This window comes from Myotis daubentonii, chromosome 19 (genome assembly GCF_963259705.1).
Source record: "Myotis daubentonii chromosome 19, mMyoDau2.1, whole genome shotgun sequence".
In the NCBI taxonomy this organism is placed as follows: domain Eukaryota; kingdom Metazoa; phylum Chordata; class Mammalia; order Chiroptera; family Vespertilionidae; genus Myotis; species Myotis daubentonii.
The window spans coordinates 10827886-10850711 of NC_081858.1; the positions used below are offsets into that span (position 1 = coordinate 10827886).

General features: G+C 49.3%; 1 protein-coding gene across 3 annotated transcripts in view; it reads right to left on the reverse strand.

Annotated features, from left to right (window-relative positions):
• Positions 1 to 1134: 1134 nt before the first annotated feature.
• ACAD10 (acyl-CoA dehydrogenase family member 10) overlaps positions 1135 to 22826 on the reverse strand; it is a 35696-nt gene continuing 14004 nt past the window's right edge. For all 3 annotated transcript variants that reach the window (XM_059676346.1, XM_059676348.1, XM_059676347.1), the window contains exons 7-21: positions 21982 to 22123; positions 20859 to 20927; positions 17935 to 18116; positions 16859 to 17009; positions 15706 to 15851; positions 13245 to 13418; positions 11068 to 11468; positions 8902 to 9042; positions 8056 to 8193; positions 7865 to 7955; positions 6832 to 6990; positions 6034 to 6206; positions 3629 to 3772; positions 2547 to 2624; positions 1135 to 1994 (exon numbers count right to left, since the gene is read on the reverse strand). In XM_059676346.1, the coding sequence (XP_059532329.1) occupies positions 1854 to 1994; positions 2547 to 2624; positions 3629 to 3772; positions 6034 to 6206; positions 6832 to 6990; positions 7865 to 7955; positions 8056 to 8193; positions 8902 to 9042; positions 11068 to 11468; positions 13245 to 13418; positions 15706 to 15851; positions 16859 to 17009; positions 17935 to 18116; positions 20859 to 20927; positions 21982 to 22123 (2330 nt within the window). In that variant the 3' untranslated portion in view covers positions 1135 to 1853. The remainder of the gene's footprint in view (positions 1995 to 2546; positions 2625 to 3628; positions 3773 to 6033; positions 6207 to 6831; positions 6991 to 7864; positions 7956 to 8055; positions 8194 to 8901; positions 9043 to 11067; positions 11469 to 13244; positions 13419 to 15705; positions 15852 to 16858; positions 17010 to 17934; positions 18117 to 20858; positions 20928 to 21981; positions 22124 to 22826) is intronic.

The following is a 22826-nucleotide window of genomic DNA, read 5'->3' on the forward strand; positions in this document are numbered from 1 at the left end:
CTACCACAATCTCGCCACTCACTCACCACCACCCGCCACTCGAGATGTGCGCTCTGAGAGCAGCAACTTTGCCTGCATTTGTTTCCCGCACGATCCCCAAGGCGACGGTGCCGGGGCCCAGAGCTGGGGTGCGCTGACAGTGAGTGGAACAGCTGAACAGAACTGGAGGCCTGGCTGAGGGCTGGAGCCGTGTTCCTGCGACTCGACCTTCTGCAGGCAATGCTCGCTGCCCCCCCCCCCCTTTGCAGCAGAGTATCTGAGGGAGGCATGGGTCACCCCGCAGCATGGCTCGTTTTCATCTCTGCAGCCGCACTAGCCTGTGAACTGGTTAAGCAAGGTTAACCTCAGAGACCACGGAGAATTTGAGGGGCATGTGCTATGTCAGGCACTGGCCAAGGCAGCCAGACACCTCCTTCCTGCTGAGGCCTGGAGCAAGAGCTGAGGCTGCTGGAAACCCGACAGATTTTGCGAAAGGTTCTTTACCAGTGTGGCTGGTGCTGTGCTGGCATTAGTGTGAGGGCTTCAACTTAACTTGACCTTTCATGAGCAACAAGCATTGTGGTTGGAGAGGGCCTGCCTCCCCAAATCACTGGGGAGCCCTTTCACCAGCCCCGCCAGACTCTCCAGTACCCTGAAGGCACGTGGCTCTGGCTGACGCGGGTGGGCACTCTTGGGTGAAGCAGCAGACTAGGGGGACGGTCCCCGCGCATCTGGTCTGACCTGAAATGGGCCACTGTTGGCCCGATCCCCATGAATTATGAGATTAGCAGACGGGGTCCTAACAGCTGGAGACTTATCTCCGCAAGCTACCTGGGCTCCTGGGGCACCCATTTCTGGAAGAACTCAGACCTCAAGTAAGCGAGCATTACTACCCTCTTCCCAGGGGAGGACGCTGCTCTCTACATTGTAATGGCGTATAATCTGCCACCTCCCCGCCCCCAACATGCTCTGACCGCGGCGTGGATGGGACTGGGGAAGGCACAGGGGTCCTCAGAAAGCCATAGGCCTTTGGTGACATTCACTTGAGCAGTGGCGGTGGCCCACACGGGGGCCAATGCCCTGGGCAGGATCCTGTGTGGACACGAGTGTGAGGAGACAATGACTCTGTGGCCGAGGGCTGATCGTGAGCCTTTATTTTCTCTCTCTTTTTTATCTTTATTGTTCAAAGTATTACATGTCTCCTTGAACCTTTATTCTCAGTTCCTTTTGTATTACATACAGACATTCATGAAGTCTCTGAGATGTATTTTCTTACTCTTTTGTGTTCCCAAAGCCCCTTTACAAACTATCTTAATTAGTGTTCTGTGTTGTGGATATTCAAACGAAGAAAATCAGATGGCAGTGGCTTCATGATTTCGGTTTCATTTTCCCAGCAGCCATCGGCCTGGGTCTTCAGATGCAGCCCATCATGGCTGCCCCTTGGCTCAAAGGGAAGGGGGTCCACAGAGCAGGAAGCCCCCCCGCCGTATCGGGGTGCAAGCACAGGTACACCATCCAGCAGGGCTCCTACTATTTACCCAGATCCCCACAACCTCAGCACACCACTGCCAGAGAGAGGGGGCGCACGGGCTGCCTGCCCAGCCCTGAGACTGGAGACCAGCTTCCCAGGCTCTGTCCCGACCCCCAGCTCTCAGCCAATGCCCTTCCTCCTTGCCGGACACGGCCGACCCGACCCGGGGCTTCTCACGGAAACGCCTTCTGTGGGGACCCAGGAAGGTGTGTGCAGGGACTGTCCCAGGATGCAGCTGCCGACAGGGTGCAAAAATCACATGTAGCAGGCCTTTCAAAACGCATCACTGAGTGTTTGGGTGTCTCGGCCGGCAGGGACGTTCTGGCTCCTGCTGTCCTGCAGCCTAAACGCGGTTCTTCAACTCCATCTTGGCCACCGCCGCCCGGTGCACCTCGTCAGGGCCATCCGCAAAGCGCAGCGCTCGGGCCCAGGCGAAGAACTGAGCCAGCGGGTAGTCGCCGCTCAGCCCCGCTGCTCCGAAGGCCTGGCAGACAGGGCAGGAGGGAAGGAAGCCCCGGTGAGCCCTCATCGGAGAGCCCCGGGAACGTGGCCTGCACAGAATGGCTCAGAACACGTGTGTGACAGCACCTGCGGGAGACGTCGGGGGGGCCACACTTGCCGTCCCATGGACACCAGTGCCCTCACACCCGCTCTGGTAAATAACTCCTGCCACCAGGAAGTCTACACTGGGGCCAGGTGCTAAGATTTGGGAAGGAGACATCCCGCATGGCTAGGAGGCAGGGCTCTGGTGTAACAAGGACCAAGTTCCCGTAAGTCTGAGATCAGCTGCCTCCAAGCCAAGTAACCCTGGACAAGCCGCTTCACTCTTCGGTGCCTGTCTCCTCATATTCTAAGTGGGAGGAGGAATGTGGCCGTCGTGCAGGGTTGTCCCGAGGCCAAAGAAGGAAAACGACATGCGTGGTGAGTGCGACACCAGGCGGCTGCTGGAGCTTACGGGAGTGGGGCAGCTGAAGGTGAGGGAGCTCTGCATGTGCTGTAAGTGGTTCAAAGAGCCCGCGGTCCACAGTCTGCTCACCTGAACAGCGCGATCAATCACGCGGTACGCCATGGATGGGGCCACCATTTTAATCATAGCAATATCTAGCGCTGCAGCCTGCAAGGAAGAGGAGATGAGAGTAGACGGGCAGACCCCGGGGCAGAATGGTTAGAGGAATAAGCAGTTTCACGGGAGCTGCGGAAACATTGGCCAGAACAGAGACCTGAGGTCCAGCTGGACCACAAGCTCCGTGAGGCAGCCCATGCCCAGCACCGGGGAGGAGGGAAGCGCAGTGGTGGGGACTGTGAGGGTGACTCAGGATGTGGTGAGGTGTGAGCAGGTGCCTGGTCAAGGACAGACTCGGGCACGCAGATGTCTTCCCAGATGATGGGGAGCATCACCAGCTCACTCCGAAGGCAGAGTGGGGAGTGGCCTGTGCTTCGATCACAGTGTCAGCCAGCTCCAACCTGACAGTGGACCTTGACCAACCAGGGCTCTGGAGACCAAGCTGCAAGACTCTGCCCTGTGTTGGGCATTGGCACCAGGCCCGAGAGCCTCCATCATACCCAGCACTAGAGCGCCAAGGAGCTGGGAATTTGAGCCTGTGTCATCCCCCCTCACTACTGAGGCCTCCTGGCTAAGGGTTAAAGGCTGTCCCACGGAGAGCTGGAGAGGGCAGAGGTCCATGTAGGCATCGTGCCATTCAAGGCGCTCAGAAAGCCATTTAAGGAATAATGTCAGGCTTGAAAATAAAGCTGCTCTTGTGAGTTCTTAGCCTGCCTGATGCCTGCACTGACAGGGCCTCGTAGTCTAGACGGGGCTAGAGCTGAGGCCAGGGGGCCGTGTGACCCTGTCAGGCCCACCATCTTGGGCCCCAAAGTTCACTGGCTCAGTAAATGGGGAGCCCAGTCCTATTTTAGTGTGCCTTTTCCATGTTTGAAAAGCTGCCCAAACAGTTCCAAGCAGAGTTGAAGCAAAGTTATTAATGTCAAGAAGCCAGGCTCTTTCTCCAGGGTTTGCTGAGTGGGGAAGGCAGGCCAGTGGTTGTAGATTCCCAGAAGGGATTCCCTCATGTGACCGACCTCAGGACCCATCCTCTGTGAGGCCCCCTGGCCTCCTACCTTATTTCCTACCACATCCATCAGGTGCGCAGCTTTCAGCACCAGCAGCCTGGCCTGCTCAATCTCCACGCGCGACTGGGCGATGTCTGCCAGGAGCGTGCCCTGCTCCACTAGGGGCTTCCCAAAGGCCACTCGGGACTTCACCTGTGGACACAAGAGACACAGCTTGAGACACCCGCAGAGGAGGGGTGTGGCGTGCACAGGAGAGGGCAGGGAGCAGAAGCAGGAGTGTGTAGCTCAGCCAGTTTGCCAGCCCTCTAGCCACAGTCCATTTCCAGGGAGAAGATCCAGATGCAGACAGCATTCATGTATATTACAGAGCCAGTCAACGTGGTGGCTGCACAGGTTACTTCCAGGAAGTCCTTTACTCCAGCAATTCAGCCCCTTCTGGGTGCCAGACAGGAACAGTTCTTTTGGATCTGAGCCAGCATCTGGCCCAGGGCTATTCTGAGAATTAGGTGATGACTGTGGGCACCTCACACAGGTGAGGGAGGGTGCCCTCTGCTGACCAAGGCCCAGCTTCGCATCTGAGTGCCATGGTGGGCAACTGTTATGGACAGTAGCAAAGGACACCAGCAATCAGAAAAGCTTATAAGGGATTCTTTTATGTTGTTGTTAGTTTAGTTTTATTAATTTGTTTTAACTAAAAACAATTATATATATATATGTGTATATATATGTATATATATGTATATATATATATATATATATATATATATACACACACACACACACACATACATACATATATATATATTATATCTCATGGCAGAAAAAAAGTATAAATTTTCAGATAAAAATAGAAACACCTGTTATCCTATCATCTAGTTACTTACAGTGGCTATTTGGTGGCTATTCTTCTAGACTTTTTGCATCCTATATAATAAAAGCCTAATATGCTGTGTCCAGTCGTCCAACCAATCAAAGCATAATATGCTAATGATATGCTAAGGCCGCTCACCCGCTCGCTATGACGTGCCCTGACCACCAGGGAGCAGACAGTCGAGCAGTAAACCAGTCGCTATGATGTGCACTGACCACCAGGGGGCAGATGCTCCAACTGGTAGGTTAGCTTGTTGCTGGGGTCCAGCCAATCAGGACTGAGCGAGATGGGCTGGACACACACTGGAGCCCTCCTAAGGTCCCTCCCCAACTGGCCAACCTCCTGCGTCCCTCCCCAGCCTCAATCATGCACCAGTGGGGTCCCTGGGCCTGGCCTGCACCCTCTCGCAATCTGGGACCCCTCAGGGGATGTTGGAGAGCTGGTTTCAGCCCAATCCCGCAGGCCAGGCCAAGGGATCCCACTGGTACACGAATTCGTGCACCGGGCCTCTAGTTTTTTAATAAAAATAGAGTCATACTCTATGTCTTTGTAGCCTGCTTCTTTTCATTTAAGAGTATACAGTGAACATCTCTTTATGTTAAGAAATAGATTTCTACAGATTCATTCTGGAATTTCTGTGCATGCCTATACCAGGGTTTATCTGACCAGGCTCTAATTATTAGTCTTACCGACTGTTCCCAACATTTTGCTATTATGCTCAGTGCTGTGGTGAACCTCCTAGTATCAAATCTTTTGTAGACTCCTAGTTAGTCCCTTGCAACCAAGTCCTGCATGTGCAGCTGCCACGTCAGTGCCCCGTCCTCCTGAAGACCTGGGACAAAGAATGCTCTGCAGCAAGGCTGGTCTGCATTCCAGTGGCAGGTGGGGCTGAAGTGCCATTCTGAGCCCTTAGAAAAGAGCATTTTATTTAGGGAGGAAAAAATTGGTCAGCCTCAACTCAAAGGCTATAAATCACAGAGGTTTGCTCAGTAATCCAAACGCACTGCATTGCCTCTGATCTTCATGTAGTTTCTTATGAGAGATTTGTTTGGTCTCAAGGGTTTGCTTCAACTTTGTGGAATCGATACCGCTGATGTGAATGATCACTCCCAGCAAAAGCTCTCTGTTGCGTGGGCTTCCAGTCTTTGAGGGGGGTCGCAACAGAACAGTTTTCTGGACATGCTCAGGGAAGAGGATGGTACAGGGCTAGCGGCTGGAACTTCAGGGACATAAGCCACTGACGAGGGTTCTTTCTGGTATCTGATTTTTAAAGATGAGTGAGTAGCAGGAATGGCCCTTGGCAGCCTATGCCCCTTTGGACCTTGGAACCTTGCCCTCTGCTGTTCCAGAGCCCAGCCTTTTCCTTCTGGCCACCTCAACAGAGTAAGACCCATTCTACTCCGACTCAAACTTCAGCAAAGTAGCAGATGCAAAGCAAAGACAGGCACACAGCTTCCTGGCAAGAACGTCACCTTGCTTCACCTGCTAAGTCGGCTCTCAGAAAACAGTTAGGATTTAAGGTCCGACAGCAAGAGAGACAGCAGGCTCTGGGTCAGATCCAGGCGCCAGGGGAAGCACTCACGCGGGCCTTCATGAGCGCCAGGGCCCTCTCCGAGTGCCCGATCAGCCGCATGCAGTGATGGATCCTGCCGGGACCCAGTCGGCCCTGGGCAATCTCAAAGCCTCGGCCAGGGCCCAGGACCATGCTCTCCTTGGGCACGCGCACCTGCTCAAACAGGACTTCACCGTGGCCACCTGAAAGATCCAAATGGTTCCCCCTGAGAGATCCACCTACCTATCCACGTTGGATGTGTTTATCCCTTGCCTCAGTTCTAGTCACCTGCTGGCACCTCTCCTGCCTTTTACTCAGCCTTCTAAGTGGGGCATGGCTGGGGAGCAGGGCAGGAAGGAGCCTATCAAAGATGGAAAAATAATCACTGACTTACAATATCCAATGAATAGGCTGCCATTCCTCTTCTAAAACGTAATGACTACTGTAAGCGAACCTTCCTGGGAGTCTGGGACTCTAACTGTGTAGCGATCCCTCAGTCACTGAAAGGAAACACGTGAATGCTGTTGGCAGACGGAAAAGGACCTCCAGCCTGGTCAGCTGACCGCCGGGATCTAGAAGAGGTTTGGAGTGCACTTCCTACTATTGTCCTGAGTGACCATTTATCTCACAGATTCGGGCTTATCTTCTAAGTTCAGAAGAGAAAAAAAGTATAAATGCCTGTATGGAATTTGCCTATGTGGTTGATATTTTGGAAATGAAAGGCAGGAGCATGTGGCCCTCGGAATGTCATCATGCCCTTAGAGGTGCCGCATCCAGATGTTTCCCAGGCCCAGACTCATACACAGACGGAGAGGCGTGGGGGCTAACCTGGCGCATCATCCAGCCCATACACCGTCAGAGGCCGAATGACTTTTATGCCCGGGGTATCCATGGGAACCAAAAGCACGGACTGCTGCTGGTGGCGTGGGGCATGCGGATCTGTTTTCCCCATAAACACGCAGAGTTGGCAGCGAGGATCCAGGATGCCTGCCAGGAAAGGAGAGAGACAGACCCTCACCATCCGATGCCAAGGCCATCAGATCTCTTCACAGACGCAGTCCTGGTCCAGGAAAGCCAAAGCCGGCAGCCGACAGAGCTCTTTAAGACTCACATAATCAGATGCCTACATGCAGGCCTGGACCAGGAATGAGAGCGGCTGGTTTTCATCCCAGTGAGGAATGAATCCAACATCATAAGAGCAATTTTTTAAAAAGCGCCATGCAGAGTTGAAAAATATAAAGACAAGAGGCAGAAAACTGGTACCCTGTCCCTGGCAGCGTTCTGCTGTTCCCACAGACGGTGTGAACATAATGGCTTTGGGCACGGGCTTCAGAATCAGGCAAACCCTGAACTCTGGATTCCCTACCTTCTTGTCAGGGGGGAGCTGGTACCTTCCATCATTTCTAGGACCTAGTTTCCTCCTCTGTAAAGTGGGGATGGGAATGATAACATGGCCTCCTGGGGAGGTGTGGGACTCAGTGAGGTGTGGTTCTTGCAGCACCTATGGAGGGCCCTGCAGAGTCAGCTTGCGATGAATGGCGGGTTATCACTAGCTTTCTGATGCAGCCCCCTGACCTCGCAGCAAGGAGAAGCCACTGAGGAAGTGACCTTCTGCCTCTCTGAGGGTAGGATGAAGAGAGCGGGGAGTGGGTGAGAGGTTCCTAGAACTGTCCCCGGCGCGGTCATCCTGGCCCACGCAGAACCTCTGGTTCTCCTGGCGTTGGCTGGGAGCACAGAGACGGAATCTCTTTTGCATCAACTGGGAATGGAGCTGCTATCGTGCTTCAGCAGGGCACAAAGAGACATGCTCATCACACAGACCCACTGAAGTGTGACTGAAAGATGATTTAAGGCCAAATACCTGAGATCCACCACTTGTGACCGTTGATGACATAGAAGCCATCCTCCTCTCTGATGGAAGACTCAATGTTGGTGGCATCTGATGAGGCAACCTGAGTGAGAGTACACTCCACTTAGGATGGCAAGGTTCCCCATGCGGAGTCCATCTGGGCCTGGCGAGGGTGTGGCCCGATAAGCCCCTGTGGGTGGTACCTGGGGCTCAGTCATAGCAAAACAGGAGCGGGCCTTCCCCTCCAGCAACGGAGTCAGCCAGCGGGCCTTCTGCGCCTCGGTGCCGTAGCGTACCAGGAGCTCCATGTTCCCCGTGTCTGGAGCAGAGCAGTTAAATATCTGAAAAGGAGAAGCATGAAGGTGACTCTCATGTCCATAGTTAACACTTCAGATACCCAGGGGCAGGGCATCTTCCAAGTCACAGGCCCTCTGACACCCTGAGCAAAAGTTCTTCCTCTGCCCTGACCGGTTTGGCTCAGTGGATAGAGCGTCAGCCTGAGGACTGAAAGGTCCCAGGTTCGATTCCGGTCAAGGGCATGTACCTTGGTTGCGAGCACATCCCCAGTAGGAGGTGTGCAGGGCTGATCGATGTTTCTCTCTCATCGATGTCTCTAACTCTCTATCCCTCTCCCTTACTCTCTGTAAAAAGTCAATAAAACATATTAAGGAGAAAAAAAAGTTCTTCCTCTCCCCAGAGAAACGCAAAGACACAGACATTCTGAAGATAGTATTTCAGAGCCTATAAAGCCCAGCCATCGACCTCCTTTGTTGAAAGGAGACTGGAGCTAGTGGGCTGGAGACTCAGACGCCAGCCAGGCTCAGGCCTCACACGGCTCCCGTCTTCCCAGAAGACTCCAGCGCTAGCTGCTTTCCTGCTCTGTCCAGCCACCTGGCCATAGCTGCCCTCCCTCACTGGAAAAGTTAAGTTTGTATCTGGGCTCCTGAGTCCAGCCCGAGCTGGAGGAAACGCTATCTGCCCAGAAGGGAGACCCACAGGCTATGGGGGACACGGACATGCTCACGCACGGAGAACATCAGAGAAGGTACCTCGGGAGCGTACAGAGACATGCCCATGAGTTCGCACAGGTGCGCATACTCGACGTTGGTCAGTCCTGCCCCGTATTTTCTCTCGGGATCAGTCTCCAAGGGTAGGAAAAGGTTCCAAAGTCCTTTGGCCTTGGCTTTCTCCTAGCATGGGAAAAAGAGTCAGGGAAGCAGAGTGGATGGCTTCGTTTCATTTTGGCCTGTGACCAATGATGAAAGGGACCGGAGGGAAGAGGGAAGACGGCCGAAGATGAGGTGTGTGCCAAAAGTAATTACGTGAGTCCGCACCATCGGCTGGATCTGGAGGTGGCATGAGCCCGAGGAGACCTGGGACGGCCAAGTCCTGGCATTGACGGCCGTCAGTTCACTCCCCCAGACTCCCCTCAGCCCCACCAGCCATCACCGTTGGCAGGACTAATGTCATGACAAATCTGAGAACAAGCTCCAGGTGGACAGGAGACTGGGGGTTCCTCGGCACACCTGATAGGGACCAGGCCCAGTACACTTGTCTGCAGCCCCAGTGGCTCTGCTCTGGTGCATGAGGAGAACCCTGAATCAGCATCTACTGTCTTCTGAGGCTGTGTCTTTAGCCCCCCTGTCCATGTCAGCAGCTTGCTAACAGTCTTGGCTCCTTAACTGACCCTGAGCTGGCTTCTGTGGCTTGCACCATAACTGTAGGCCAGTGATGGCGAACCTTTTGAGCTCGGCGTGTCAGCATTTTGAAAAACCCTAACTTAACTCTGGTGCCGTGTCACATATAGAAATTTTTTGATATTTGCAACCATAGTAAAACAAAGATTTATATTTTTGATATTTATTTTATATATTTAAATGCCATTTAACAAAGAAAAATCAACCAAAAAAATGAGTTCGCGTGTCACGTCTGACACATGTGTCATAGGTTTGCCATCACTGCTGTAGGCTGAGACACCAGTGTCCCTCAGGCAGGCGGAGGGCAGACAAATTACGGTGCACCCACACTGCAGAACCCCTCGGAGGTTGATCTCCAGGGGCTGGCATGCAAAGGTGATATGTCGTAGAGTCAAATAAGCAAGCAGGAGATTCGAATGTATAGGATGACTCCATTAAAACATAGGAATAAGCCCGGCCAGTGTGGCTCAGTGGTTGAGCATCAACCTATGAACCAGGAGGTCATGGCTCGATTCCCGGTCAGGGCATATGTCTGGGTTGTGGGCTCAATCTCCCCAGTAGGGAACGTGCGGGAAGCAGCCGATCAATGATTCTCTCTCATCATTGATGTTCCTATCTCTCCTTCTCCCTTCCTCTCTGAAATCAATAAAATATATTTATATATTTTACAGAGAGGAAGGGAGAGGGATAGAGAGTCAGAAACATCGATGAGAGAGAAACATCGATCAGCTGCCTCCTGCACACTCCCCACTGGGGATGTGCCCCCAACCAAGGCACATGCCCCTGACTGGAATAGAACCTAGGACCCTTCAGTCCGCAGGCTGCTGCTCCATCCACTGAGCCAAACCGGTCAGGGCTCAACAAAAACAAAAAAACCCACATAGGAATAATAACATATGTTAGTACATGATAGAAAAAAAGAAGTGGGAGCCTAATACACCAAATTGTTGGCAGTGGTTATCTCAGAGGGGGAGGGTGTTAGAGAATTCTTTCTATGTTATGTACTTTGTCACGTTTGAGCTTTGGTTAATTTTGCAATAGGTTTGTAATTAGAAAAACGTGATAATGCTACTTTTTTAAAGTAGATGATGGCTGTATCATAGGCAAATAGGTGCTCCTGAAGATCTCAACTTAAAAACTAAGACAAGACCAATCCTGACAGAACAGTGTGTGTTTCCGTTTTTCAGCTAAAGTGGTGTCGCCATGAGACAAGAGCACAAGCAGTTTATAACTGATTTGGCCCTTTAGCTTTGACATTATAGATTCTTTAAAGAGAGGCTTTATTCACGGATGTCTATAATATCACTGTTCCAAACTTACTAATTCAAATATGCACAGTAAGCCCACCTGCCCCGGGGTCATAAACCATAGGCCAGGAATGGCGGTGGTGGAAAGCAAAGGTAGTTCAGCTCAGCCCGCTCTCTGCACGGCCTGGAGAGGGGACAGAGCTGCCCGGCGAGCGAGCTGATGCTCTGCCACTGTGACCGGGTCTCACTGAGCCGTGCAAGGCTGCTTTACCTTGAGATCTTCGACCAGGGGGGAAGGGGTCCATCTCTCAGCGGAGGCCTGGTGACGGCGCAGCTCCGGCTCAGCGGGGTACACGTACCGGTCCATGAACTGCTTCAGCCGCTCGTACAGCTCCCTGACCGGTGGGGAAAGGCCCTCTGGAGAGATAACCAGAGCTCCCTTTGAGGCATGAGCTGAGGAAGGTTCTGGAAGGGGGATATAACTCCTCGCTCCTGGCGTGCTCGGCAGGGACCGTGGACCAGCCCACGTGTGGTAGGACCTCGTTAATGGCTTTGTGGCCGGCGTCTCTTTGAAAATCCGGAATCCTTCTTTGACTGCAAACTCCCAGGCCAGGTTAGACATAAACTCAGTCATCTTTCCACTTTGTTCAGCAGTTGCTGAGCTCGCTTGCCCTAAGCAAAGAAAAACAGTGATTACTCCCAAATCGCCCTTAATAATACTACTCACTCATGAGAATGTTGTTATTATTTTAGCAGCTACTACCATTTCTGAGCACTTGCCATGTACAAGACATGGTGTTAAGTGCTTTACATGTGTTATTATAGCTTATTGGATTCCTGGAGCAATGTGACTGTTTTAATCTTCACTTTAAGACAAGGATTTGCGTCTGAGAGGGAGGATGTGCCCAAGCTTTCATTTGTGGGCTGAGATCCAGAAGTTGATCTTGGCTGGTGTATTTCCTGCTCTTTCTCTCTTCTTTTCCTAAAGAAACTACATCAGTAACACCCCAATGACTTCCGCTGCCAGCCATGGGCGACAGGAAGCCCTGTGTTACCCTGAGCTGCCCGTGCTGTGACATTGGTAATAAGTGTCACCAGTGGCTGGATTAATGGCCAGTTTCTGGGCACCGTTCTGTTAGATCAACGCCATCACCAGCATCACAGAACTCCCTCTAGTCATGCTCTCACCGTCTCTTGCTTTCTTTAATGTGCTCAAGACTGTTTTTAAAAAGGATTAAAAAATTTTTAATTAAGGTACAGTGTACATACACCCTCTTTATGAAGCGTATAATTCTGGGAGTTGAGTCAGGTAACCATCATCCCTTCTTCCAGTGTCCCTTTCCCCCGCCCCTGGTAACACTCATCTGTCCCTATAGCTTGTCTCTTCCAGAATGTCACACACACATCCCAGGGTACCGTCTTTTCAGTGAGGCTTCTCTCAGGGCACCGCATGGAGGCCCATCCAGGCTGCTGTGTGGACACTGCCTCCCTGTGGCGGGCCCTTGTACAGCCGGCTCTCCTGGATGGTTTTCCGCATTTCCATGCTCTAAGACAGCGGTGGCCAACCGGTGGTCCGTGAGGTCCGTGAGGTCCAAAAGGTTGGCGACCGCTGCTCTAAGAGACCGTTTCCCTGGTTCCCTTTGGACCTTCATGGAGGCCCATTTTCCTTCTGGCTCCTGCCATGGCCAACTTCTCAAAAGAGCCGTTTCATGCAGCTTTGGTGTTAAGGATAAGCTATTCCTTACAAATTGGGAACCAAATCCATTTGCTCCAGAGCAGAGTGCAAACCACAGGACTGCATTTCCCCCTCATTACTCAGACTGCACATGCCACCTTGAAAGATGATCAAGTTTTTATAAAACTTGGAGAAAGTGAGAGAAGGTAGACATACAGAAAAAACTGGGCGGCCCAAGAAACTCTTAACAGTAGTGTTTAACTTTGAGGGATGGCGCTGAGAAGAAAAGAAGATAATTTCATATCATTCTATATGATTGAACTTATCATGTATGTTTTCACTTTAAAATTTTTATGTATGTTATCTCAAAATTTAAAGTTTAAATATTTTAAAGAACAAAACTATATGAGAGCCCTAACCGGTTTGGCTCAGTGGGTAGAGCGTCGGCCTGCGGACTGGGGGGTCCCGGGTTCGATTCCAGTCAAGGGCATGTACCTTGGTTGCGGGCACATCCTTAGTGGGGAGTGTGCAGGAGGCAGCTGATCTATGTTTCTCTCTCATCGATGTTTCTAACTCTCTATCCCTCTCCCTTCCTCTCTGTAAAAAGTCAATAAAAATAAAAACAACTATATGATATATACTCAATGACAAATGGTTGAATTAGCGAAATCTTAAAGATTCCGGCCAAACCCGTCCCTCTGATGCCTCTGTGGGTCTCCAGGGGAGAAGCTGATTGGGACCCTCGAGCTGGCTCTCCCAGGCCACCCCATTACCTGTGAGCGAGCGCCTGTAGACTCCCTGCAGGATCGCGGCCACTCGGAAAAAGGAGAAAGCCATGTAGAAGTTCCAGTTCTCAGCGGGAGGGATCCCCATGTGAAGACAGTACATCCTGAAATACTCCTCTGCAGTAGGGATGCCCAGCTGAGTCAGATCGCAGTCACGCAGACCTGTGGTGACAGAGCATCCTGGGCAGTCAGTGACCCCCACTCCCGTGGCTACAAGAATTTAAATTCTGAAAAGCACTTCCTCGCCTGGAAGTTAGCTTCCCAGCCAGTTCAACGGGTTAGCTCATTATTTCAAGGGCTCTTCCTCCCTCAGACGGCTGGAATCCAGGCAGGAGGCTATTAGTCCCAAACTGGCTCTTGAAAGTTTCAGGCTAAATTGGCAGTAAGAGAAGGAATAAGGAGCTTCTCACTCCATCTGGACCACAGTTCAGCGTGGATGCATATTATTTTTGATCAGTCATTTGATGAAGAATGGTATTGAGAGAAAGAGCCCACCAAATTATGAAAAAGAAAATTACAACACATAAAACATTTTATAGATCTGCTTCATTTGTAACATTTTCATGGTTCCGAAGCAGGTAATATATTCCATTCCTAGGAATTTATCCTAGGACTATGCCAAATACACACACACACACACACACACACACACACACACGTTTTTTCATTTTTGTTTGTTTTGTGTGTTTTTTAATCTTCACCAGAGGATATTTTTCCATTGACTTTTAGAGAGAGTGGGAGAGAGGGAAATACAGAGAGAAATATTGATGTGAGAGGAACACATCGATTGGTTGCCTCCTGCAAGTGCCAGTACCAGGGCCCAGGCTGCAGAGAAGCCTGCAAAATGAGGTATGTGCCCTTGGCTGGAATTGAACTCAACACCCTTAGGTCCGCAGGCTGACACTCTATTGAGCCAAACCAGCTAGGGCTATATAAGTAAATATATTAATACAAAGTTGTTCACTGCTTTTTTTGTGAAGACAAGGGGTAATATATAAAAAAACTGAAAACAAATTAAATATTCAAATAGGAGTCAAACCAAATGTTTTGTTTAAGTTAATTCTATAAAATAAAATCCTATGCCATTATTAAAAACTAGAGGCCTGATGCATGAAGATTTGTGCAAGAATGGGCCGTCCTTCCCCTGGCTGCCGGCACCGCCTTTGCTCTGGCCGGAGCCGCCTTTCCACCTCCGTTCTGGCCCAGAGCTGCCTTCCCACACTTCCCAGAGGCCAGGAGCCACCTTTCTGCCTTCCTTCCTCCCCGAGCCGCCTTTCCGCCTTCCCATGCTGCCCAGAGGCCCGGAGCAGCTGGGGTAGTGTGGAACGCCTGTGTTGTCACCATGGCAACGATGCAAGCATCCCGCCCCGCCCCAGGCTGCTCAGTGCCTGTGTATGCAAATTTAGCTGCCAGCTTTGTTGGGTTAATTTGCATATTCACTCTTGATTGGCTGGTTGGTGGGCGACACAAAGGTATGGTCAATTTTCATCTTTCTCTTTTATTAGTGTAGATGACTCTGTAGAACAGTGGTTCTCAACCTTCCTAATGCCGCAACCCTTTAATACAGTTCCTCATGTTGTGGTGACCCCCAACCATAAAATTATTTTCGTTGCTACTTCATAACTGTAATTTTGCTACTATTATGAATCGTAATGTAAATATCTGATATGCAGGATGTATTTAGGCAACCCCTGTGAAAGGGTTGTTCAACCCTCAAAGGGGTTGTGACCCACAGGTTGAGAACCGCTGCTGTAGAAGAAATACTTAATGACATGAAGACATGTCCAAAGCATATAATTAAGTGAAAAAAGCAAGTCATGAAATCATATAATTACGTTTTCATTTAAATAAATGTATGAATACACATAGAAAACGGATGACATGAAAAGATTGGCAGTGGCTATCTCTTGTGCCACTGATGATTTTTAACTTTAAGTAAACCTGTATTTTTAATTTTAGAAATTAGCTGTAGCCAAAACCGGTTTGGCTCTGTGGATAGAGCGTCGGCCTGCGGACTGAAAGGTCCCAGGTTCGATTCCGGTCGGGGGCATGTACCTGGGTTGCGGGCACATCCCCAGTAGGAGATGTGCAGGAGGCGGCTGATCGATGTTTCTCTCTCATCGATGTTTCTAACTCTCTATCTCTCTCCCTTCCTCTCTGTAAAAAATCAATAAAATATATTTTAAAAAAAAAATTAAAAAAAAAAAAGAAATTAGCTGTATAGAAGCATAAGCAGTGCCTATGTGCATATCCTTCTCACTTCATAGTCTCTCTGCATCCACTTCCCCCCACTGTGACAAGAATGCATCCCAAAGGCATTTTCCACCCAAACCGCCTGGACCTCAATTCCGTGCACTAGCCCAGTCACAGCTACTCCTGCTGAGTGGGGCCCAATGCTTTGGGAACGGAGCTGGCTTAATCCCTCCCGCTCCCCACAAGCAGCTCCTACCTCGCAGTATGGGAAAACTGGGCGGCAGGTAGTGAGCCATGCAGCTGTAGGCCACGTCCGAAAGGGGGTCGCCTAAGGTAGAAAGTTCCCAGTCAAAGACAGCAAGCACCTCGGTCTTTTCTGGATGGAACAGCAGGTTGTCCAGCCTGGATAAGCCACAGAAGGAATGGAGAGACAGTACTAAGAAGACGGGTCACCAAGGGTGCACCCTGTGCTGGGCATTTGCTCCTGTGGCCCCTGGGTGCCTCTGGAGCCTGAGCTGCAGGGGCTATGGTTATAGCCACCTGCTCCCTTGCCATCTGGCTCAGCTGGGCTCAGCCAATGGGGCCCCCAGCAGGAGATGGGAAGGGGCCGACAGGCGGTATTCCTCCCCCACAGGCCACGGCTCTGGTCTGGGAGCCCTCTCTACATAGCTAACCTCTCTGGGACCTGGTAATTTCTCCCTCCCTGTGACGGTTTTAAAGCAGGTCTGTAAATTCTTTGGCATTCCTTCCACAAAAGAAAGACTCTAATTCTTTGCCTTTTGAAGGAACAGGCGACCTCCTGCCCGGCCTCTCTCTCAAACACACGCCTCTGGAACGTGAGCCTCCAGGTAAGAAGCCCCGCTACCTAGAAGATGCCATCCTGGAGGGCCCATGTGAGAAACCACAGAGAGACAGAGGCCCGCGGAGTCTAGCTGTTCCGTCTCCTCCGCCCCAGTGCAGGCATGTGAGTGAGCCTTCTGGGTCCAGCCCCGAGCTTCCCAGCCACCTCAGCTGAAACGAGCTCTCCGGCCCCAGACAGCAGATTTGCAAATGAAAAACCGCTGTCATGGTTTACAGCCAGTGCTGGAGGAGTGGGTTATGCAGTAGAATAACCGGAGCACAGGCCTGCACCTTCACACCCAGGTGTGGCAATAACCCCGGCAGCTGCACAGAACAGCGCCCCTACCACCCCAGCATGAAGGACCCCCCCCCCCAGCATAAAGAATTAGCTGGCCCCAAACAGCTGAAGAGCCAAGGCTGAGAAAACCTGCCTGAAAGGCCATGCACAGGGTGATCCTAGGAAATGGGAATAATTCACAACTGTCAATTGGGCCAAGCGGCTTCATTTCCCCTTAAGATGCCCTTCCCATCATTTTTCACATTAAATATTAACCCCTCATCGCATCTACCGGAAGTCCCCGTGCACCACCGTGATCTTCTCCTGCCTGGGAAGGTGGAGTGGCAGCCATTCGATGAGCCTCTCCATTGCTGGGATGGTGCTGGTCTCTGAGGCTCGATACTGCTTAATCCAGGTTTGCACTTGGCGTGGAATATAGTCCCCTGAGAGAAAGAGGGTTAGGGCAGGGTGTACCATTCCAACAAGCTCCAAAGGTTTCAAAAACTACCCAGGGCCGTGAAACCCTTTGCAATGCCCTGTAGCATCATCATTCTATGACTGGGGGGATATCCCCCAGGATAGTTCCAGGTGAGAGCCACCGGCTATTTTGTCTTGGCTCCATCAATGTGATTTGGGCATGGTTCCCAGCCATGTGGCCTCTCCCTGGCCCTCTCAGAGGTCCTATGAGCTTCCTAATAGCCTTTAGGAAATCCCTTTTTGGCTAAACAGTGGTTGGCTAAGAGCATGGACATTGGGGCCTGACTGCCTGGATCTGAACCCCAGCTCTGCTGTTCTCTGTGCCTCCGTGTATCCTCGTTGATGAGATGGTCCTCATAGAGTTGTTGGGAGGATAAAATGTGAAAAGCCCTCAAAGCTTTCCCTAGCATGCAGTAAGAACTACATCAGGATTTGCTAAGAAACCCAAGACATACAACAGTTGACGAACTTGTAAGTTATATCTGGGACTGGACACTGAAAGGAATTCTGGAGTGAACTTGGCTCACAGTCAGGGTCTCCAGTTGATTTAACCTCTCTGAGTCTTCCTCCCTTGCTTCCTCTGTATGAGTGTACTGTTGTGAAGGTACATAACTACCGTTTGCCAGTATTGGAATAAAGATTTAAATGATCTAGGGAGATAAAAGTTGCAGGGAAGAGAGATTCTGTAGCCCATGAAGAGATTCATCCTAGGATGTCTAGGTAAGCAACCCTCCAGTAAATGAAAGTGGATGTCCAAGTAGGAAGCGAGTAAGCCCACCTCACTGTTAGCAACCGCTTGGTGCATTAACACCCTGACACCAGGGAAATCCTGAAAGCAGAGGCAACAGTGAGGAAACATTCAGCATGAAAGACAGGCGGCCACATGCTTACCATGTTTCCCGTAGTCTTCTAGGCCCACAGCCTTGAAATCCACACTGTGAATTTTGCACAAGACTCTGTTCATGGCAGCGTATATGGCCCGCCTCTGGCTGGGCTCCAAGCCTGGCAGAGAGGGGTCTTTGTAGATGAGGCCTGGGCAGTACTCCATCAGGTAGAAGGGCGTGCCAATGACCCTGGGAGAAACACAGACAGGGTGCTTCAGTGGCTCACAGGTGGAGGCTGTTGGTCATGGCACCGCTCTTTCTACCCCATGTGTACGCTGAGCGCTGGGGAAGGATTCGACCCAGCGTACTGGACATTTCCTTTTTCCTTGGCACATAAGCACAGGGGGGTCATACATTCTCCCTCCCAAACCAATCCACACCCTGCCCATACTTCTGGGCCAGCATGCCTCTCTTCTCTTTGGTCTGCATGTAGAAGCCACTGGAATGGGTTTAAGGTTAATGACATAGGAAAGCAGCATGTTGAGAGGTGGGGCTTTGGGGTCATATAGAATCTCTACTCCTTTCTCGCAGTGTGATTCTGAGAGATTTACTAAACCTCTAAGCTTTTGTTTTTGTTTTTAAATATGTAAAACTTCAAGGAGTAGTTTTATGAATTAAAAGAGCAAGTATGTATGGAGTGCCTGGCATATGTGTCTGGTTCTAATGAGGGTTCAATAACCATCCCTTCTCCCCCCCCCCCCTTTTTTTCTTTTTATTGGGCTCTACGTGTGCCACTCACACAGAAGCCCTTTTTTAAATGTTCCATCTTGTTATTTTTACTATTATCCAGTGGTATGAATGGCACATCTACCACCCTATAGGACAGTGATGGCGAACCTTCTGAGCTCAGTGTGTCAGCATTTTGAAAAACCCTAACTTAACTCTGATGCCGTGTCACATATAGAAATTTTTTGATATTTGCAACCATAGTAAGACAAAGATTTATATTTTTGATGTTTATTTTATATAGTTAAATGCCATTTAACAAAAAAAAAAATCAACCAAAAAAATGAGTTCGCGTGTCACCTCTGACACATGTGTCATAGGTTTGCCATCACTGCTATAGGATCAAGGTGACACACTGAATTGTCATCTTTTAGTCATTTTTATAAATCAGTTTACTACTCTAAAAAGTTGTTTTGAAACTTCTACCATTATAACTTTATCCTGACTTGAACATGAGCTAGTTAAGTTAGACCAGTGGTCGGCAAACTGCGGCTCGCGAGCCACATGCGGCTCTTTGGCCCCTTGAGTGTGGCTCTTCCACAAAATACTGACTTCAGTGCATGGGCCACAAAGTTCCAATCGCACTGTACATGCGCGCCCGCATGTGGTATTTTGTGGAAGACCCACATTCAAGGGGCCAAAGAGCCGCATGTGGCTCACGAGCCTCAGTTTGCCGACCACTGAGTTAGACTATTAAATTATATTTAATTATCTTAAGTGTAATAATGCTGTGTTTATAAAAGAAAATGTCTTTACTTTTAGATGTATGTTGCCTGCAACTGCAAAGGTTCAGCTAAAAATAATTTATATAAATAAAATAATAATTTATACACATAATATATACTTATTTATTAAATAATTACATATAAAGTAATTACATTTAATTATATTATGGTATATCCAATATTTTACATACAATTGTTACTATTTATATAAAATTAATTTATATATATAATCCACATACATATCTATATATGCACATACACACACACACATATATTGAAAGGATGCCGAAACCGGTTTGGCTCAGTGGATGGAGCGTCGGCCTGCGGACTGAAGGGTCCCGGGTTCGATTCCGGTCGGGGGCATGTGCCTGGGTTGCGGGCACTTCCCCGGTGGGGGATGTGCAGGAGGCAGCTGATCGATGTTTCTCTCTCATCGATGTTTCTAGCTCTCTATCTCTCTCCCTTCTCTCTGTAAAAAATCAATAAAATATATTTAAAAAAAAAAAGAAAGGAAATGTGGCAAAATGTTAACAATGGTTTAATCTAGATGAAGTATAAATGGGTGCTCATTATACTATTATTTCTTTTTTAAACAATATTTCTTCTTTCAATTCTTTCTGTATGTTTCACAATTCTCATAGCTATAAAGTTAGGAAAAAGGACAGACTCAAAAACATTACAAAGCAATTTAAAAAGTTTAGAAAGGCTACAATAAAAGAATCAAACAAAAGCAAACAATATAAGCTAGATGGATATATATTTTTAGAATGTTAAAAAAAAGATGTTTTTGCCCTAGCTGGTTTGGCTCAGTGGCTAGAGGATCAGCCTGCAGACCAAAGGGTCCCGGGTTTGATTCCAGTCAAGGACATGTACCTTGGTTGCAGGCTCCTCCACGGCCCGGGCCCTGGTCAGGGCTCATGCAGAGGCAACCAATTGATGTGTTTCTCTCACATCAATGTTTCTCTCTTTTTCCCTCTCTCTTCCACTCTCCCTAAAAATCAATGGAAAAATATCCTCAGGTGAAGATTAAAAAGAAAAAGATAAAGAAAAAAGATGTTTTCTACCAATTCTCACAAAAGCAGGCATTTCTTTATCTTTCAGGATAACTTAAATATCTATGACCTTCTGGGGGAGTTACTATAGAGTTTCTTTTCTACCAAATTTATTTGTCCTTACTCTAACAAACTAGAATCTGAGTTAGTGTACTGGCTTTTCTCTTTTGTAGGTTGAATAGACAACGGGAAAAATAAATCTGTTTAGGATGGTGTGGCTCAGTGGTTGAGTGTTGATCTATGAACCAGGAGGTCACGGTTCAATTCCCAATCAGGGCACATGCCTGGCTTTTGGGCTTGATCCCCAGTGGGGGCATGCAGGAGGCAGCTGATCAATGATTCTCTTTCACCACTAATGTTTCTATCTCCTTCTCCCTTCCTCTCTGAAATCAATAAAAATATATTAAATAAATCAATTGGAACATCACCTTGAATCTTCACAGAGGTCCAGAACTTTGGGGACGGGTACTCCAGCGCTCGCAAGGGCTCTCATGATCCTGCCAGGACAAAGGAGAATGAGCACCACTGCGGAAGGACTGCTGAGACTTCCTTACAATTATCTTCTCATTGAAAAATTAGTCCGTGCAGAAATTAAAATGTAATTCTAAAAACATTTCAATTGGCCCAAAAGTAGGCAAGAAGAACATAAAACTGATGAAACACAAAAAAGAAATAGTGAACTTCCAGGCCTACATCAACCAGTCAATAACTGCATTAAGCTGAATAGACTACACTCACATTGTCCGTATTACTCTCTGCACCTTTCCTTCTGCAGAGCAGTATGAGACTGGGAGAAAGAGGAACCCCAGCCCAGAGCCCACTCCTTGCTTCAGTACTCACTCGCCAGAGATTTAGAGCCAGTTTTGTGTGAATCTACTACATTTAAATGTTCCTGTCTCAAAACAAACTATTTTACTTGGGATGAGTTATAATACTTTTATTATTTTCAACATTTTATTATGGAAAATATCAAACATAAGTAGAAAGTCATATAAAAACAAACCCATGTACCCATCATTCAGTTCCAACAACAGTCAACTCGTGGTCATGTTTGTTGGGTTGTAGCCTCACTAACATATTGATTTTAAGACTAAAGGTCTTAGAGTCTTTGAGGCTAAGGGTAAGACTAAAGAGTTTCTTAATAATGCCTTTTTTCATCTGAAAGTTCCAAAAAAGCCCTAACCGGTTTGGCTCAGTGGATAGAGCGTCGGCCTGCGGACTGAAGGGTCCCAGGTTTGATTCCGGGCAATGGCATGTACCTGGGTAGCGGGCACATCCCCAGTAGGGGGTGTGCAGGAGGCAGCTAGTCGATGTTTCTCTCTCATCGATATTTCTGACTCTCTATCCCTCTCCCTTCCTCTCTGTAAAAAAATCAATAAGATATATTTTTAAAAAAATGAAATTAGGTTACTGTTCTTACTTGAAATAATCTTGGAGAGTCACACTTGTAGTTTTAAATGTCTCAAGGCACTTGATGGCGTGCTGACGGGTGAGCTGGGGGCTGAGCTGCGAAGGGGGAGCGGGGGAGTGCGCCTGGCCCTGGCTATTTACCTGTGCTCCCGCTCCACTGCGTGGGCAGATGGAAGGAGGGTCCCGGGGGGTTTCTTCCTCAGAACCAGCTGATGACCAGCCAGCTTGATGTAGTACGTTGGATTTGACTGCCCATGATCAAACTGAAGGAGTTCCAATGGGCCTGCACGTTTGAAAACAAAGAAAACTCAAACCGGCTCTGAAGGGCAGACGGGGAAAGACGTTCTTTCTGTCTAATGAGTGCAGAGTTTGGGGTGCACTGAAGGAATGGCACCACGCCCCACCGGCTCGGGTCCAGAATCGCAGGCCCTGCAGTGTGGCTAGGCCACTGGATTTACGCCACAGTAATGTCCTCCCTTTGTAGAGTGTCCAATTTTGTCCGTCTTGCCAGCTCCTGCTCTGTGAGGAAAAGCTGTTTAGCTGTGTTTATCAACCACAAGCACAGTCATGGCAACCCAACTTGCTAAATGGAATGCTTGAAGCCGGAAGATGGAAAGTGCCCTTGTGTGTCCCTCAGCCCATGCTCAGCCCAACCACGCCTGACACGGGTGCGACAGCTGAAAGGAGCTAAGCAGGGCCCACAGCCAGAGCCAAAGCTGCTTTCATGAGATGCGATCTCCCTGCCCAGCAGGCTGAATGCTTTGTCTCTCTTACAGAAACATCCTACTTAGCCCTCAGCTTCATAGGAAGACTAAACTCTGGACGGAGATTCATTTCACTTGCTCAGAAGAGCAGGAAATGGGCATTTGCCAGAGTTCCCTGTTGGTTGGAAAGGGCCCCTCAGCCTGCAGCCATACCACCCTGAACACGCCGATCTCATCAGAAGCTAAGTGGGGTCAGGCCTGCCTGGGACTTGGATAGGTAAA